Source organism: Arachis duranensis, chromosome 9, assembly GCF_000817695.3.
Source record: "Arachis duranensis cultivar V14167 chromosome 9, aradu.V14167.gnm2.J7QH, whole genome shotgun sequence".
Lineage (NCBI taxonomy): Eukaryota > Viridiplantae > Streptophyta > Magnoliopsida > Fabales > Fabaceae > Arachis > Arachis duranensis.
Window position 1 is genome coordinate 23,296,795 of NC_029780.3, and position 12,224 is coordinate 23,309,018.

The 12,224-nt window shown below is 36.9% G+C and overlaps 2 protein-coding genes across 3 annotated transcripts; both read right to left on the reverse strand.

The window, feature by feature from the left end:
- Nucleotides 1-1,455: 1,455 nt before the first annotated feature.
- On the reverse strand, nt 1,456-3,229 carry LOC110275647 (uncharacterized). The gene is made up of 2 exons (XM_052253574.1): nt 2,527-3,229; nt 1,456-2,427 (listed from the first exon to the last, which is right to left on the reverse strand). The coding sequence occupies exons 1-2, from the start codon at nt 2,606-2,608 to the stop codon at nt 1,604-1,606; spliced, it is 906 nt and encodes a 301-aa protein (XP_052109534.1). The 5' UTR covers nt 2,609-3,229; the 3' UTR covers nt 1,456-1,603.
- Nucleotides 3,230-6,005: 2,776 nt separating this feature from the next.
- On the reverse strand, nt 6,006-12,224 carry LOC107465164 (intermediate cleaving peptidase 55, mitochondrial). 2 transcript variants are annotated; one of them, XM_016084157.3, is made up of 14 exons: nt 12,040-12,224; nt 11,720-11,809; nt 11,316-11,579; nt 10,908-11,000; nt 10,486-10,692; nt 10,222-10,325; nt 10,009-10,075; nt 9,822-9,929; nt 8,691-8,783; nt 8,245-8,335; nt 7,995-8,065; nt 7,281-7,336; nt 6,474-6,534; nt 6,006-6,211 (listed from the first exon to the last, which is right to left on the reverse strand). In XM_016084157.3, exons 1-14 carry the CDS (start codon nt 12,085-12,087, stop codon nt 6,098-6,100), a joined length of 1,467 nt encoding a protein of 488 aa, XP_015939643.1. In that variant the 5' UTR covers nt 12,088-12,224; the 3' UTR covers nt 6,006-6,097. The 2 variants fall into 2 exon arrangements, 1 of the variants encoding a protein (XP_015939643.1); XR_002367256.2 differs by having other exon boundaries at nt 6,131-6,211; nt 8,000-8,065.

Below are 12,224 nucleotides of genomic sequence, written 5' to 3' on the forward strand. Positions count from 1 at the left end.
AACTGGACCTAAAAATCTTAACTGGGCCACGACACCGACTCATTCAAATTGGGTAATGCATTGGACCAATCGGTATCACTACGTTCTTTCTGAGCTTCCCATGCCTTCACAGCATCCGTTGGATATCTACCTGAACTGGTACCGATCAAAATATGGGGCCCGCTTAGCCTTGTCGAATCTTGCGGGTGAAGAGAATGATGAAGGTAACCAGGATCTGGATGTGGGCAATGAGGATATGGATGAGGGTAATGAATATACCGATGAGGGTAGTCAGGATATGGATGAGGACAATGAACAGCAGGAGCAACATAGTTCACCTCCGATTCCGCCTCCACAAGAACAACCTCAAGCCTCAACCCAGTATCTACCTCAGACACAGTTCACCCCATCATTTCCAGTACAGCAACAATATTGGGGTATGTCACAGTTTGAAATAGGTGATGGAACTTCTTTTAGCCAGTTGCTTGGGTTCATGTCTGCAGATGGAGCACATTCACAATATGGCGATCAGCCTGAGTTTATGCCTGGCAGGTATTCGTTGGATGCAAGGTATCCAGGCCATACCTCATCTGTTGCTTCTGGAGGCTTTGTATCTGTTGACTCTAGTAGGAGTGAGGGTGGACGAGGTGTTCTGAATAGTCAAAATCCTAACCGATGTAACATGGGACTCATTGAGGAAGATACTAACGCACTCGAACAAGAAACCGATGCGTATTTAGTAGATGACCCGGATGAAGAGGGCGATGACGACGAGGATGAAATTGAAAAGTTCGATGAGGATGAAGAATCTCGCAACGATGGTATTATGTTTACTATTTTGCTTTATATATTCCATGACTTATTTACTTTCTTTGCATAAATGGCATATCTTATTGGATTTTGCTTCATGATTTGTGGTATTTATGTTGGTATTTGAATATGTAATGTGCTGCACATACTTGTTTATTCAAAATTGGTTACAGGTCAGGCACGCAGTCCAGATGACAATGTCAAAGGTTACAATCTGAGGATTGATCCGCCACGTCGGAGCGCTAATCGTTTCACCCCTTCTGTCTTCAAAAAAGCCGCCAAGAAATGCAAGAGCTTTGTGAAGGACGTACAGTGGAAAATGAGAAAATAGTTCTTTCCTTTTGTTTAGAGTTATTTGTATTTGTTAAACTTTATGTATTGATGACTTTATGTAATGTTATGAGTTATATGTATTTGTTAGACATTATGTAGTTATATGTATTTGTTAGACGTTATGTACTGATGACTTTATGTAATGTTTAGAATTATTTGTATTGGTTAGACATTATGTAACGATGAAAATATTTTATCAATTAGACTTGTTTATATGTGTTGGACCTTGGATAGAGTACGGTATATGTGTTGGACATTATTGATGCATTAGCCATCTGGAGCATGTAATAATGTCTCTTAAAACCTTAATATGATACTACAGATATTTAGCAATTGATATACTAACCATCATGTTATATAATGCTACAGATATGTCATAATACTAGAGTGTCATTAATTATAAGGTTACATATAGCAGGTCATGTTACCTCAATTTGCTCAGTCAGGTTTTATTATACAATATCATATTAAAACTGTGAACCTAGGGGGCTTCTCTGTTGGTATTTGAAGCAACAGACCGACGGCATCTGCTTCGACTATGTCCCTCAGCACCACATAGAGTACATTGCCTAGGACGACGTAACATCCTCGTGTCCATCTCATTCAGAAAACGCGTCATCCTGGGCCGACCTTTTGACACCCGTCGCATGTACGGATTCGGGATGAACCGAGGTCCGTTGTAAGCAGGCCATGTAGTGGGATTACCTAGTGGCCTAAACCGTGCTCGGTACACCCGCCGCACTTGATCCATCTTATACACATCATGAACATAAAGTCGCCAATCAAGTCGCTGGTTGGCACAACATGCGAATACATGTCGACAGGGGATCCGGTCCACTTGGAACTCACCACAGTCACATCGAAGGCTACGTAGATCAACTGCAAACTCTAGCCCACTTGGCATCTCACGAACCTCAAAGACCTCATTCTGGCGGTCAAAGCAACTAACCTGTATGTTTCCTGATGCAAGTTGGTTTGCATGCAATTTCGATGTCACTATCTCAGAAAACACATGGCCAGCATTAATCCGGGCTTCCGCCTCCGCTCTTTTACGGGTGAACAACTCATTTAGTCTGTAGAATGTTGCCTTCACAAGAGCTGTAATGGGAAGATTGCGGGCACCCTTCAATACTGAGTTGATGCACTCCACTAGATTCGTCGTCATGTGACCCCATCGATACCCGCCATCAAAGGCCAGTGCGTACTGTTCGCGAGGAATTCGATCTAACCAATTTGTGTATGCCTCGCCGCGGTCCCTTAAACGCTGGTAACGCACTTCGTACTCCCGCACCGTCCTCGAATATCCTAGCAGATCAAAGCATGTAGAAAGCAACGTAATTAAAATCAATAGATTTATTTAAGGCACATCTACTAATAATTTGCTTAAATTTAGTAAATGTTTACCGATGTTAACGACCAATTTTTGTAGGTAAGGTGCCTTGAATTTTCTCAGAAAATTCGACTCTATATGCCTGATGCAAAACATATAAAAAGCTCTAGGAGGTGACCAAGTTCCGTTACTTCGTTCGACAGCTGCATTGATGGACTCGTGCCTGTCAGATATTAGACCCACTCCATCCCGAGTAACAACATGTTGACGGAGGTTACTTAGGAAAAAATGCCATGCATCAGAAGTCTCTCCCTCAACAATAGCAAACGCAATCGGAACGATATTGTTGTTTCCATCCTGGGAAACTGCCACAAGCAGACAACCCTTATACTTTCCGTACAAGTGAGTACCATCCACCTGGACAATTGGCTTACAATGTCTGAATGCCCTAATACAAGGGTAATAACTTCAGAATACACGATGCAGTACCCGAATATCACCCACCAAGTCATCGCCTTGATATGCAGGCATAGTCTCAAAATGGACAACAGCTGATGGTTCCTTGTGACACATGGCCTCAAACCATATAGGCAAGGCTTCATACGATGCTTCCAACCTCCAAATATTTTTTCTATTGCCCTCTGCTTAGCCAACCATGCTTTCCGGTAACTGACGGTGTAGTTGAATTTTGATTGCACTTCTGCTATTACCGATTTTACCTTTAAGGAGGGGTCAACCTCAACCAGTGGCTTTATTGCTTCTGCAATTGTGATAGAGTCCAGTTTCGAATGATCCTGTGAAATGGTGGCTGTGGTACAGGTGTGGCTACCATTATACCTCCTTATAACCCAACAGTACTTCCTACTGATCAAGCCAACCCTGGTAAGCCAATCACACCCTGACCCATACTGTGTACACTTGGCATAAAATGTCAACGGCTCAGACTCATATACCCGGTAGTCTACGCTTCGTCGTATGGTATAATCCTTAACCGCCTTAATAACAGCTTCCCTGGAACTGAACTCCATCCCAACGACGAATTCACCATCTGCGACCATAGGAATTTCTGCTGGGACAAATGCCATAAGATAAATTTCATTAATACGCAGCAAATGTAAAAAACCAGTATGCTTTAAATAAAAAAATATATCAACATTTTATGATATCACACTAAACAACATAAGCACATCAACAGCAAATGTAAAAAACCAGACCGAACTGGCCGGTTCGACCGGAAAACCAAACGAACCGTGCCGGTCCGGTCCGGTTCATGCCATTTGAACCGTACAATACATCAAAGTTGTGCTGATAATTGTTACAAACTCATGCAATTTGCTACAACCATATCTTATACAACATAAATATTATTTCCTAACAAACACATCAAGCATATAAAAGAAAAAAATAATTTCCTTAACGGGTCGAGGACCGGTTAGATCCTGACAACTACGACACCTTCACTCATGATTAAATAATGCTAAAAAAAGGGTAAAATCTTCATAACTCAATCAATGTCTAACTACAAAAACACTTATACCACAATTACGTACCTGCAGTCATATATTCCGGAAATTCAGGAACATGCATGGCTCCCAAGTCTAAAACTCGCATGAATGATGGCTCCTCAAACGGCACTTCGTTTGCAAGTGCATTTGCCACTTCTGTCACATCTGGGCACATGGTTCTCCCACCTTGATCTTCATCACCATCTGGAACAGAAAATTCATAGTTGCTTTCGAACTCTTCTTCACTGTCACTATTATAATCTTCCTGTAGAATATTCTGGTCAGCCTCAAATTGTTCAAACTCAACATACAACTCGATGAACGAGATCTGTGACCGGTTTTCAATATACATTAAAAGCATCTCCTGCATGCTTGCATCGTCCGTCACATATTTGGATTGATACTGTACGAATCCACCAAACACCTGTATGGGATATCTGTATAGAATACATGATATATTTCTTGCCCTCTCAGAACCAATTTTTTCACAGATTACTCCTTTTAGCTCCTCAAATGAGATAATGAAAGGAATAACAATATCTACTGGGCTTTCACAAATAAATTTTACTCCTTCAGCCGTTTCTAACAAAATCTGACCAAAATAAAATAATTTTAGCAATACTCTGTCACTCATTTTTTTCACTCACCATAAAAGAAATATAAGCTTAGATACTACATTATCAAAATCAAAACAGAAAAAAGAGAGAGTTTTGAAGAAGAAGAAAGACGCAGCCGTCGAAGAAGAAGGGAGACCCAGCTACTGTCCCTCCTACCAGTTCACTTCACCCTTTTATATCACAACCTTTGAGGAACTTGAACCCTACGACTAGGTTAACTTGAACCAAAAAAAAAATTTCTAACACAGAACTCAGACCATCCGATTTCTTTGTTTCCTTACCACAAAACGGAGGGTCCGAGTTCATTGATCACCAATTCATAATCTCAGCTAAGAACTCGGACCGTGCGATTTTCATACCCATTCCTAAGATGTCAACTCGTTGGGTCCGATTCCTTATACTTGAAGTTCTATACGGTTGCTAAGCAAATCGGACCGTGCGATTTGTTTATAAAATTTTTAAATCCAAAGAACTCGCACGGTCCGAGTTCCTTCATCTCAAACGGACAAAAGTCTGTCCCACACATATGTGTATTCCCCCCTAACTCCATATCCAAGCATAGCACACACATGCCCTCCATAACGATAAAATTGAACCGTTGGAGACATCGTAACCTTCTTACATATAATTATATTGTAGTAGAATACTTGGAGATGTTTAGTTTTGCATATACAATTGGAGCCTTAATGTTTTTCATAGTACTCTAGTAAAATGAATGAAAAAAAAGACAAAATAAATTTTATGGAAGACAAAAAACAAATGAATATATAAATAAAACATGAAATGATAAAAAAAATATCTATGAATTGAAAAGAATCTCATCTAATTGAGTGAAAATATAAAAAACTTGATTTTGTTGTAATATACATCCTTTATTAATAAATAATTAAATACTGTTTTGTCCTTATTTTGTTAATTAAAAAATAATTTAAAAACGCAATTAATTTGTAACAACCATATTTTTATATGGGTATTTGGAGTGTTTTAATATGCGAATAATATTTTTCTATTAAGTTTTGTCTTATAGAAAGGGATTTAAGTTGTATACTTGTATGCATAAGGTTTTAATTTAGGGTTTAACTATTAATAGCAAACTTTAAATTTTTATACTTTAATAAATGTATAATAAAAACATTAAAACAAATAAACTCTACCTTTCAAAAAGAAAATTCTCAATTGATAACCTTATTATTAGCTAAACCTCTAAGTTTAAACAAATGACTATATTTGTCATAAATGTAGTATAAAGTTACATTCCAACAGGTGTAAACAAGAAGTCGCAAGTTGGTTGTTTCATGATACCACCAATCATTTACAACAATAATTTTCTTCAAGGGGGGGAAAAAGCTAAAATAAGAAAAGCTCTGAATCAATCACTAAAATCAGGGTAGTAAGTAAAAAATTGAAAAATAAAAAAGAGGGGGGGGGGGGTGGGCCACTGCTCCTAGATTTAGAACATTGGTATTTGGTATTAACACGTGAAGAGATCACTATTCTGGTTCTTGAATGTTTTAAGGGGATTGTCAACTGAATGTAGCTCTCATGTTATTTTGGTTCTCCACACCCATTCCATTGCAGAAGTTGTTTAGTAAGGACTCAATTTGTTTTACTTCTTTTGGAATTGATGCTGTAAGGACCTGTGTTACAACGACGTTAGTTACTTTGCTCTAACTATAACGATCAAACCATATCATATGGCGCAAGTTCTGGTAAAATTAATAATTTTTTGGGGCGAAAAAAAGAAAAAGGGGAAAAAGAAGGCCAAGATATAGATATTTATCATCATGTTTTCGGATATTATTCTATCACTCAAGAAAACCCGGATCAGCACCTCTACGCCTCTAGCTGTTAAAAATTGATAAAAACTAGTTTCAATAACATGACATTTAAAGAACTTACTTCGTAACCAGTTTCTGTGATGAGTACCTCATCCTCAATCCTAATCCCGATGCCTCGATACCTGTATGCACGTCTCTCGAGATGGATTATATCAATAACAGTAACATGAAGTTGTAACATTTATTTCCATGTTTGAAGACAAATTTATGCTCAATGGAATGCATGATGAATATTATGTGAAGAGATCAACCAATGATGTAACAAAAGTTATGAAGAGTGAATAGCTAAATGAACCCAACTAGTAGAACAAAGACCTGAAGACAAAAGGCATATTATCTTAGGCCGATGCAACTTTGGAAAATGGATCCTCTTAATTTTTTTTTCCAATTGAGGGTGTAAAGTGTGATCTCTAATCTTTTAATATTTTCTCTCTCATGATCTCTCTTGGTCCTACTTATAAAATGTATGGTAAGAAATCACACTTTACCCCTCTCAAGTGAGAAAAAAAAATTGAGAAGATCCAATCTCTGCAAATTGAATTACAGCTAAAAACAGATTAACTTGGAATATAAGATTCTTAATACCCAACTAAGAATTTTAAGTCCGATTATTGTAATAATTCTCTTGATAGATTTAAAAATATGAAATATAGATGGAGGATGCTCCAATAGCCAGAGGTACAGAGAGACTCGAGAACTCTGAAAGAAATTATGAAAAAGGGATTCTTGAAGCCGATCAATTGATGGAAACTGTAACGAAATTTCATGTCTTTTGGTAGAAACATCTTGGTGAACTAGAGAAATCTCAGAGCAAGTGACAAAAAATGACAGTTTCCAATAATCAATTTCAGTTTTACACCACAAGTACCTCTCTGGGCAGTTATAAGAAGATGGGATGTAAACTCCTGGTTCAATAGTTATCACCTGCTCACAATGAATTAAAAAGCATAAGCTGTCACGTGTCAGCCAATGGATATTAAGTAAAGCAGTAGAAGTGCAAAATATATTCTGTCTCATACAGGGAATTTGGTTCAGCTTTTCTTTTTTCCTAAAAACAACTCATTTTCAATAGAAGGTAGTCATCCTAATTTCAACACAAAAATATAAAAATAAAATAAATTATGTTTTCAGCCTTCGATTAGAGAAAGTAACATGAGTAACTTCATTGGGAAAATTATGTTGTTAAGAAATCACTTTTGTTGTGGGAAAACAAAAATCAAACTCACCCCAAGTTAAACCACAACCACATGGATGGCTTTCTTTCAACGTGAAGATTATCCTGTTTTTAAAATAACACATTTATTTACTTTTGGTTTAGTTCTTGGATTGGCTGTGATTATAATAATGCAAGAATTGTAGAATCCCTATTCTTTTATTAGGCAGTTTATTCTGTGGATGGAACTTTTGTTATCATTTGACATGAAAAGTGTCCACCTACTGTCCTGAAGATAGCATGCTGAAAATACGTTTTCCAACATTTTGTCATTAGAATTTAGAAGCTCTATTATTTCAATTTCTCCATATTCGATATGTATAACAAACTAGTAGATAAAACTATTGCATAGTCAAGGAAATAACTTACAACACCTGGCTTCAGAGGAGCATCAAAGCTGACCATTGAACAATCATGAATGTCCATTCCTAGATAGTGACCTGGACCAACAAAATGTGATGTGATTGAATACATCCAATCTCTATTAGCTATCATCGTATAAATTAGTTCAAAAATCCAAACTAGCTATGAATCTCTAGAGTAACAAATGGTTATTATGAAGTCCATATCTTTCATATTTTGACAGTGAAAAGATTAAAGGGTGCTTTAAGAAAGATACCTATAGAAGTTGGGTTCAACTTGTGGTAGGAACTGCTTCCACCGTTTTTCAATAGTCCAATCTCCTTGAATCCTTTTTGCAGCATATCAACCTATGCAACCAGACCTTTAACAAGTTTTTCTATTTTATAAATAAAGCTTCAGGAAGCTAATTGAGTATACAATGAGTTAACATTCAACTGAAGGTAACAAAAAGTGACACTCAAAAAACACAGATATCTCTATCATGGAAATATTCAGGTCAGTAGCACACTTTAATGGCTATTAATTGTTATGAGATAGTCCGCATAATGCATTATCGAGCATTAAGGCAAAATACAGGGACAACGGGAAAGAAAAAACTGGTCATCTTGTACAAATCGTTTATTTAAAGTTTTCGGGTGGATGGCAGTAATAGATGGATTCTGTCCTAAAATTTGTTAAGAAGGGATAAGAAAAAGGAGATACCGAATAGTTGTGTATTTCTCGAATACTGGCACCAGGTTTACAAAGTTCCACACAACGCTTGTTCGTTTCCAATATAAGCTCATAAAGTTCTTCCTGAATGTACAAGAGGAGATCATATCACACACTAAGATTAAGACGACAATGCATTTGAAATGAGCAATTTCACTGTGCATTAATAAGGTGCAAAAAGTAAGCTCTACACATTTAAATTTCATTGGCTAGCATAAAGAGGGGAAGATGCCATGGCACAAAATATAAGTTCTGAGGATCTCTTTTCCGCCGCTTCCTTGTATCATTTGATATTCTTTTCCTAGTCCCCCCTCCAAAAAACAACATTAAAATAAAAAATAAAAAGGAGAGAGAGCCCCATGAGATCCCTTATGCCATGGGCAAGGGAAGAATATATTGAGAATCTTGAATGCCCAAACGTGCATGAACAAAGTTAAAAAGGAGCATATCTCACTAATTCAGCATATTTGCACCAACATAAATCTTCACTTCTTCCGTAATGCCATCTTCTGATCTGTCATGGATTCCTGTGGCAAGCCTTTTGGTTGCTTATTGAATTTTCAAACAAGTGAATCGATAAGAAAGTGGTACTAGCATACTGTCTTGTTGAAGAAATCTCACTGACTACCAAAGAGTAGTCAAATAGAAAAGTATGTATTGAGAGAAACACCAATAAGTCTTTGAGGCATCTGCTTCCTCGCTTTCTTTACTCTCCTAATTCTTACAGTTTTAATACTAAATTTTACCAACAAAAAATAGGTGCCTTTCATTCCTTGCGGCCCTTTTATAATAGATGCACAATCATATGTATTACTCAATCCTCAATTAAAGATAAGGATGAACTTTCACACTTTCCTTATTTGGAAGATGGAGATTTCCTTTTATGTTTTTTTAAAAAAATAAAGATAAAAAGAAACATTAAGCAATTCATTCATGGATTTGGTTGAAGTGGCAAGGAACTTTAAGGCCTTATTAAACAGGATGAAGGTAAATAAAGTTTCATAAACAAACTCCTAAATATACCACCAAGGATGAAATGGCAAATGACACCATGACAATAAAATAAACTTGTTTCGTCCAATAACTATGTGGAATTACTATAAGCAATTCAATTAGGCAAACCTGGGAAGAAGAAAAGCTACCACAGGGAGGCCAGGTACGAGTAAGATCACTAACATAACCATGTAACTCACATCCAACATCCATCAAAACAAGATCTCCCTGTTTAATCTGCCAAATATATGATAAAAATTCAACAATAAAAAATAAATACTAGGAGACAGCATTTGGTGATGATAACTAAATTTACCTTTTGGTCATTTCTAGAATAGTGTATGACACTTGCATTCGGCCCACCACCAACAACAGGATTGAATCTGTTATGAAGTGCAATAAAGGACAAGTGTGCAATTAATCATTGATAAATTTGAAAGGTTCTTAAACTATCAATTAAAAACACAAAAGTAATCATAAATGAAAGAAATCCTTAAGCAGTTAATTAATTCAATAGAGAGGCACTCACCCCATTCGCTGTGCTCCTCTCATTCTGCATTCATATTCAACCTTTGCAGCTAGCATACCTTCAAAAGGGTATGTTTTTGAATGCAGCATAGTCAACAAAAGGGCCTATTCAAGACAGACAGGAAAGGTTCAAAGTATCAAGATTTTATCATTTTGCACCTAGACCCAACGAATGGTAGAAATATAATTAACAACGGTGTATCAGACAGCCTCGCTAGGAATTTGAGTCATTGGACTATTAACTGCGCAACGAAGATGGATGTACCTGACAAGCAATCGATGCAGCTTCCTTCATGAGCTTTAGCTCAGCTGGTGACTTTATCCATCGCAATTGATGTGTATAAACAGATAAATCCCTTACATTGTTACAATAAACTAGCTTTTGGAAGGCCTCCAGTTCCGTGTATGTGGAGGTTGCAGTCTGAGTGTTGTGGAATAACTTTGAGGATCCCCGTAACATATCTGGAAGGATCTGAATCATTAATTAAAAATGTTAAATAAAATATCATTATAAATAGCACAACTGCTTGACCGAGGAGGTGAGGAACATAAAAAATCTTTATTAGAGCTTCAGCAACATTGGCTGCAAGCCTCTAGCAGGTTTATCTATGGAAATATTTCAGATGCATAAGACAAAAACATAGATGCTTGAAAATTTATGTTTAATAATGGATAGTAATGATCCACCTCACGCAATTTCCTCATCGGATATGCCTTGTCAGCCTTGAATGTATCTAATGCCGCTTCAACTCCTGCTATTTGCCCTTGCCAAGTCACATCCTAGACAAAAGTATGGTTTTAAAATTACATCAGATTCCGGATTACTTACTTCCTTGCTGCAGAACTAGAAGAAGCGACAACAAAAATCACACACACAATGACCCAAATCCATGGATACTTGCATGATTGAACAACTGAAATACTATACTACAATATATTTAAAGATTGACCAGAGACTAACTCAATAAACAAATAACCAATTTTTCTTAGTCTAAAAACAATTTACATAAGTTGAATATTATCACAGAAAATGTTCCAGTAGAAAATCGAAAGAGAATTCAAGTCACAATAAGGATAAGATGTTGTCAGACTAACATAAAGTTTAACTTCTGGCATGAACATGCATAAACCGATATCATGTCCTAAAACGGCCACACCACCGGGTTGTTGGCAGCCTGTGATATACAAATAATCCGCATCTTGTCGAAATGTATATGGCACAACATCCGTCATCATCTTCACCGGTGCGGCTGCAATGATGGCCAAACTCTTCTCGGGGAGAAGATCCAATAACTTCTTCCTTCTTTCGATATATTCATCGCTGGATATACCTGGGGTGATCTCCCCATCTTTTAGTAACTAAAAACACATTGCAAGACAACATATAAACATGCTAATCAGGAATTAGCCTTAACCCTTAATGAAAAACCATATGACAAAAACAATCATTTTAGCAAATGTTATGGAATAGAAAAGGGGAAAATGTTATGGAATAGCACCTTTGGATGAGAAGCAGGGGTTGGTTGTCCAATATCAACAACCACCTTGTTACTGCAATACGAACGAAAACCTACAATCTTCGTACGAAACTTTGAAATCAAAAGTAATTAGTTAGTTAATTAGTTAGAGAAACACAAACGAATCATCAAATTCAAACCTTCTCGTTATTTAACCAAAATCAAAATATCCGGTTATACAAATAAAAGATAGAAAGATATGGTGTTAATCATAGAAAAATTGCAGCAACTGAACAAACAGAAAGGAAAATAACAAAACTTGAGAGACATTAATAAAGTGAATTCGAAGAAGAGATATTTACCTGCGAGCGTGAAATGGAGTTGGTTAGTTTTCTCAGAACACAGTGCATTTTTTTAAGCTGAGGTTGCTGTGTGCTCAAAGCAGAGGTTTAGAGTTGAGAGTTGAGACTTTAGAGGGTTTAAGAGCGACAAAGCATACATAACATGCTTCGGCCTTCGGCTATGAATTGACCACATTTCTCTTCAA

What these genes read in the sequence shown, in the direction of transcription:
- LOC110275647 (XM_052253574.1), bottom strand. Translation starts at nt 2,608, where the DNA reads ATGTTTTGCATCAGGCATATAGAGTCGAATTTTCTGAGAAAATTCAAG. An exon ending in AAAATTGGTCGTTAACATCG is followed by an intron (nt 2,428 to 2,526) that starts GTAAACATTTAC and finishes TTGATCTGCTAG; the next exon opens with GATATTCGAGGACGGTGCGG.
- LOC107465164 (XM_016084157.3), bottom strand. Translation starts at nt 12,087, where the DNA reads ATGCACTGTGTTCTGAGAAAACTAACCAACTCCATTTCACGCTCGCAG. An exon ending in CCCCTGCTTCTCATCCAAAG is followed by an intron (nt 11,580 to 11,719) that starts GTGCTATTCCAT and finishes ATGTGTTTTTAG; the next exon opens with TTACTAAAAGATGGGGAGAT. An exon ending in GTTGAACCCAACTTCTATAG is followed by an intron (nt 8,066 to 8,244) that starts GTATCTTTCTTA and finishes TTGTTGGTCCAG; the next exon opens with GTCACTATCTAGGAATGGAC.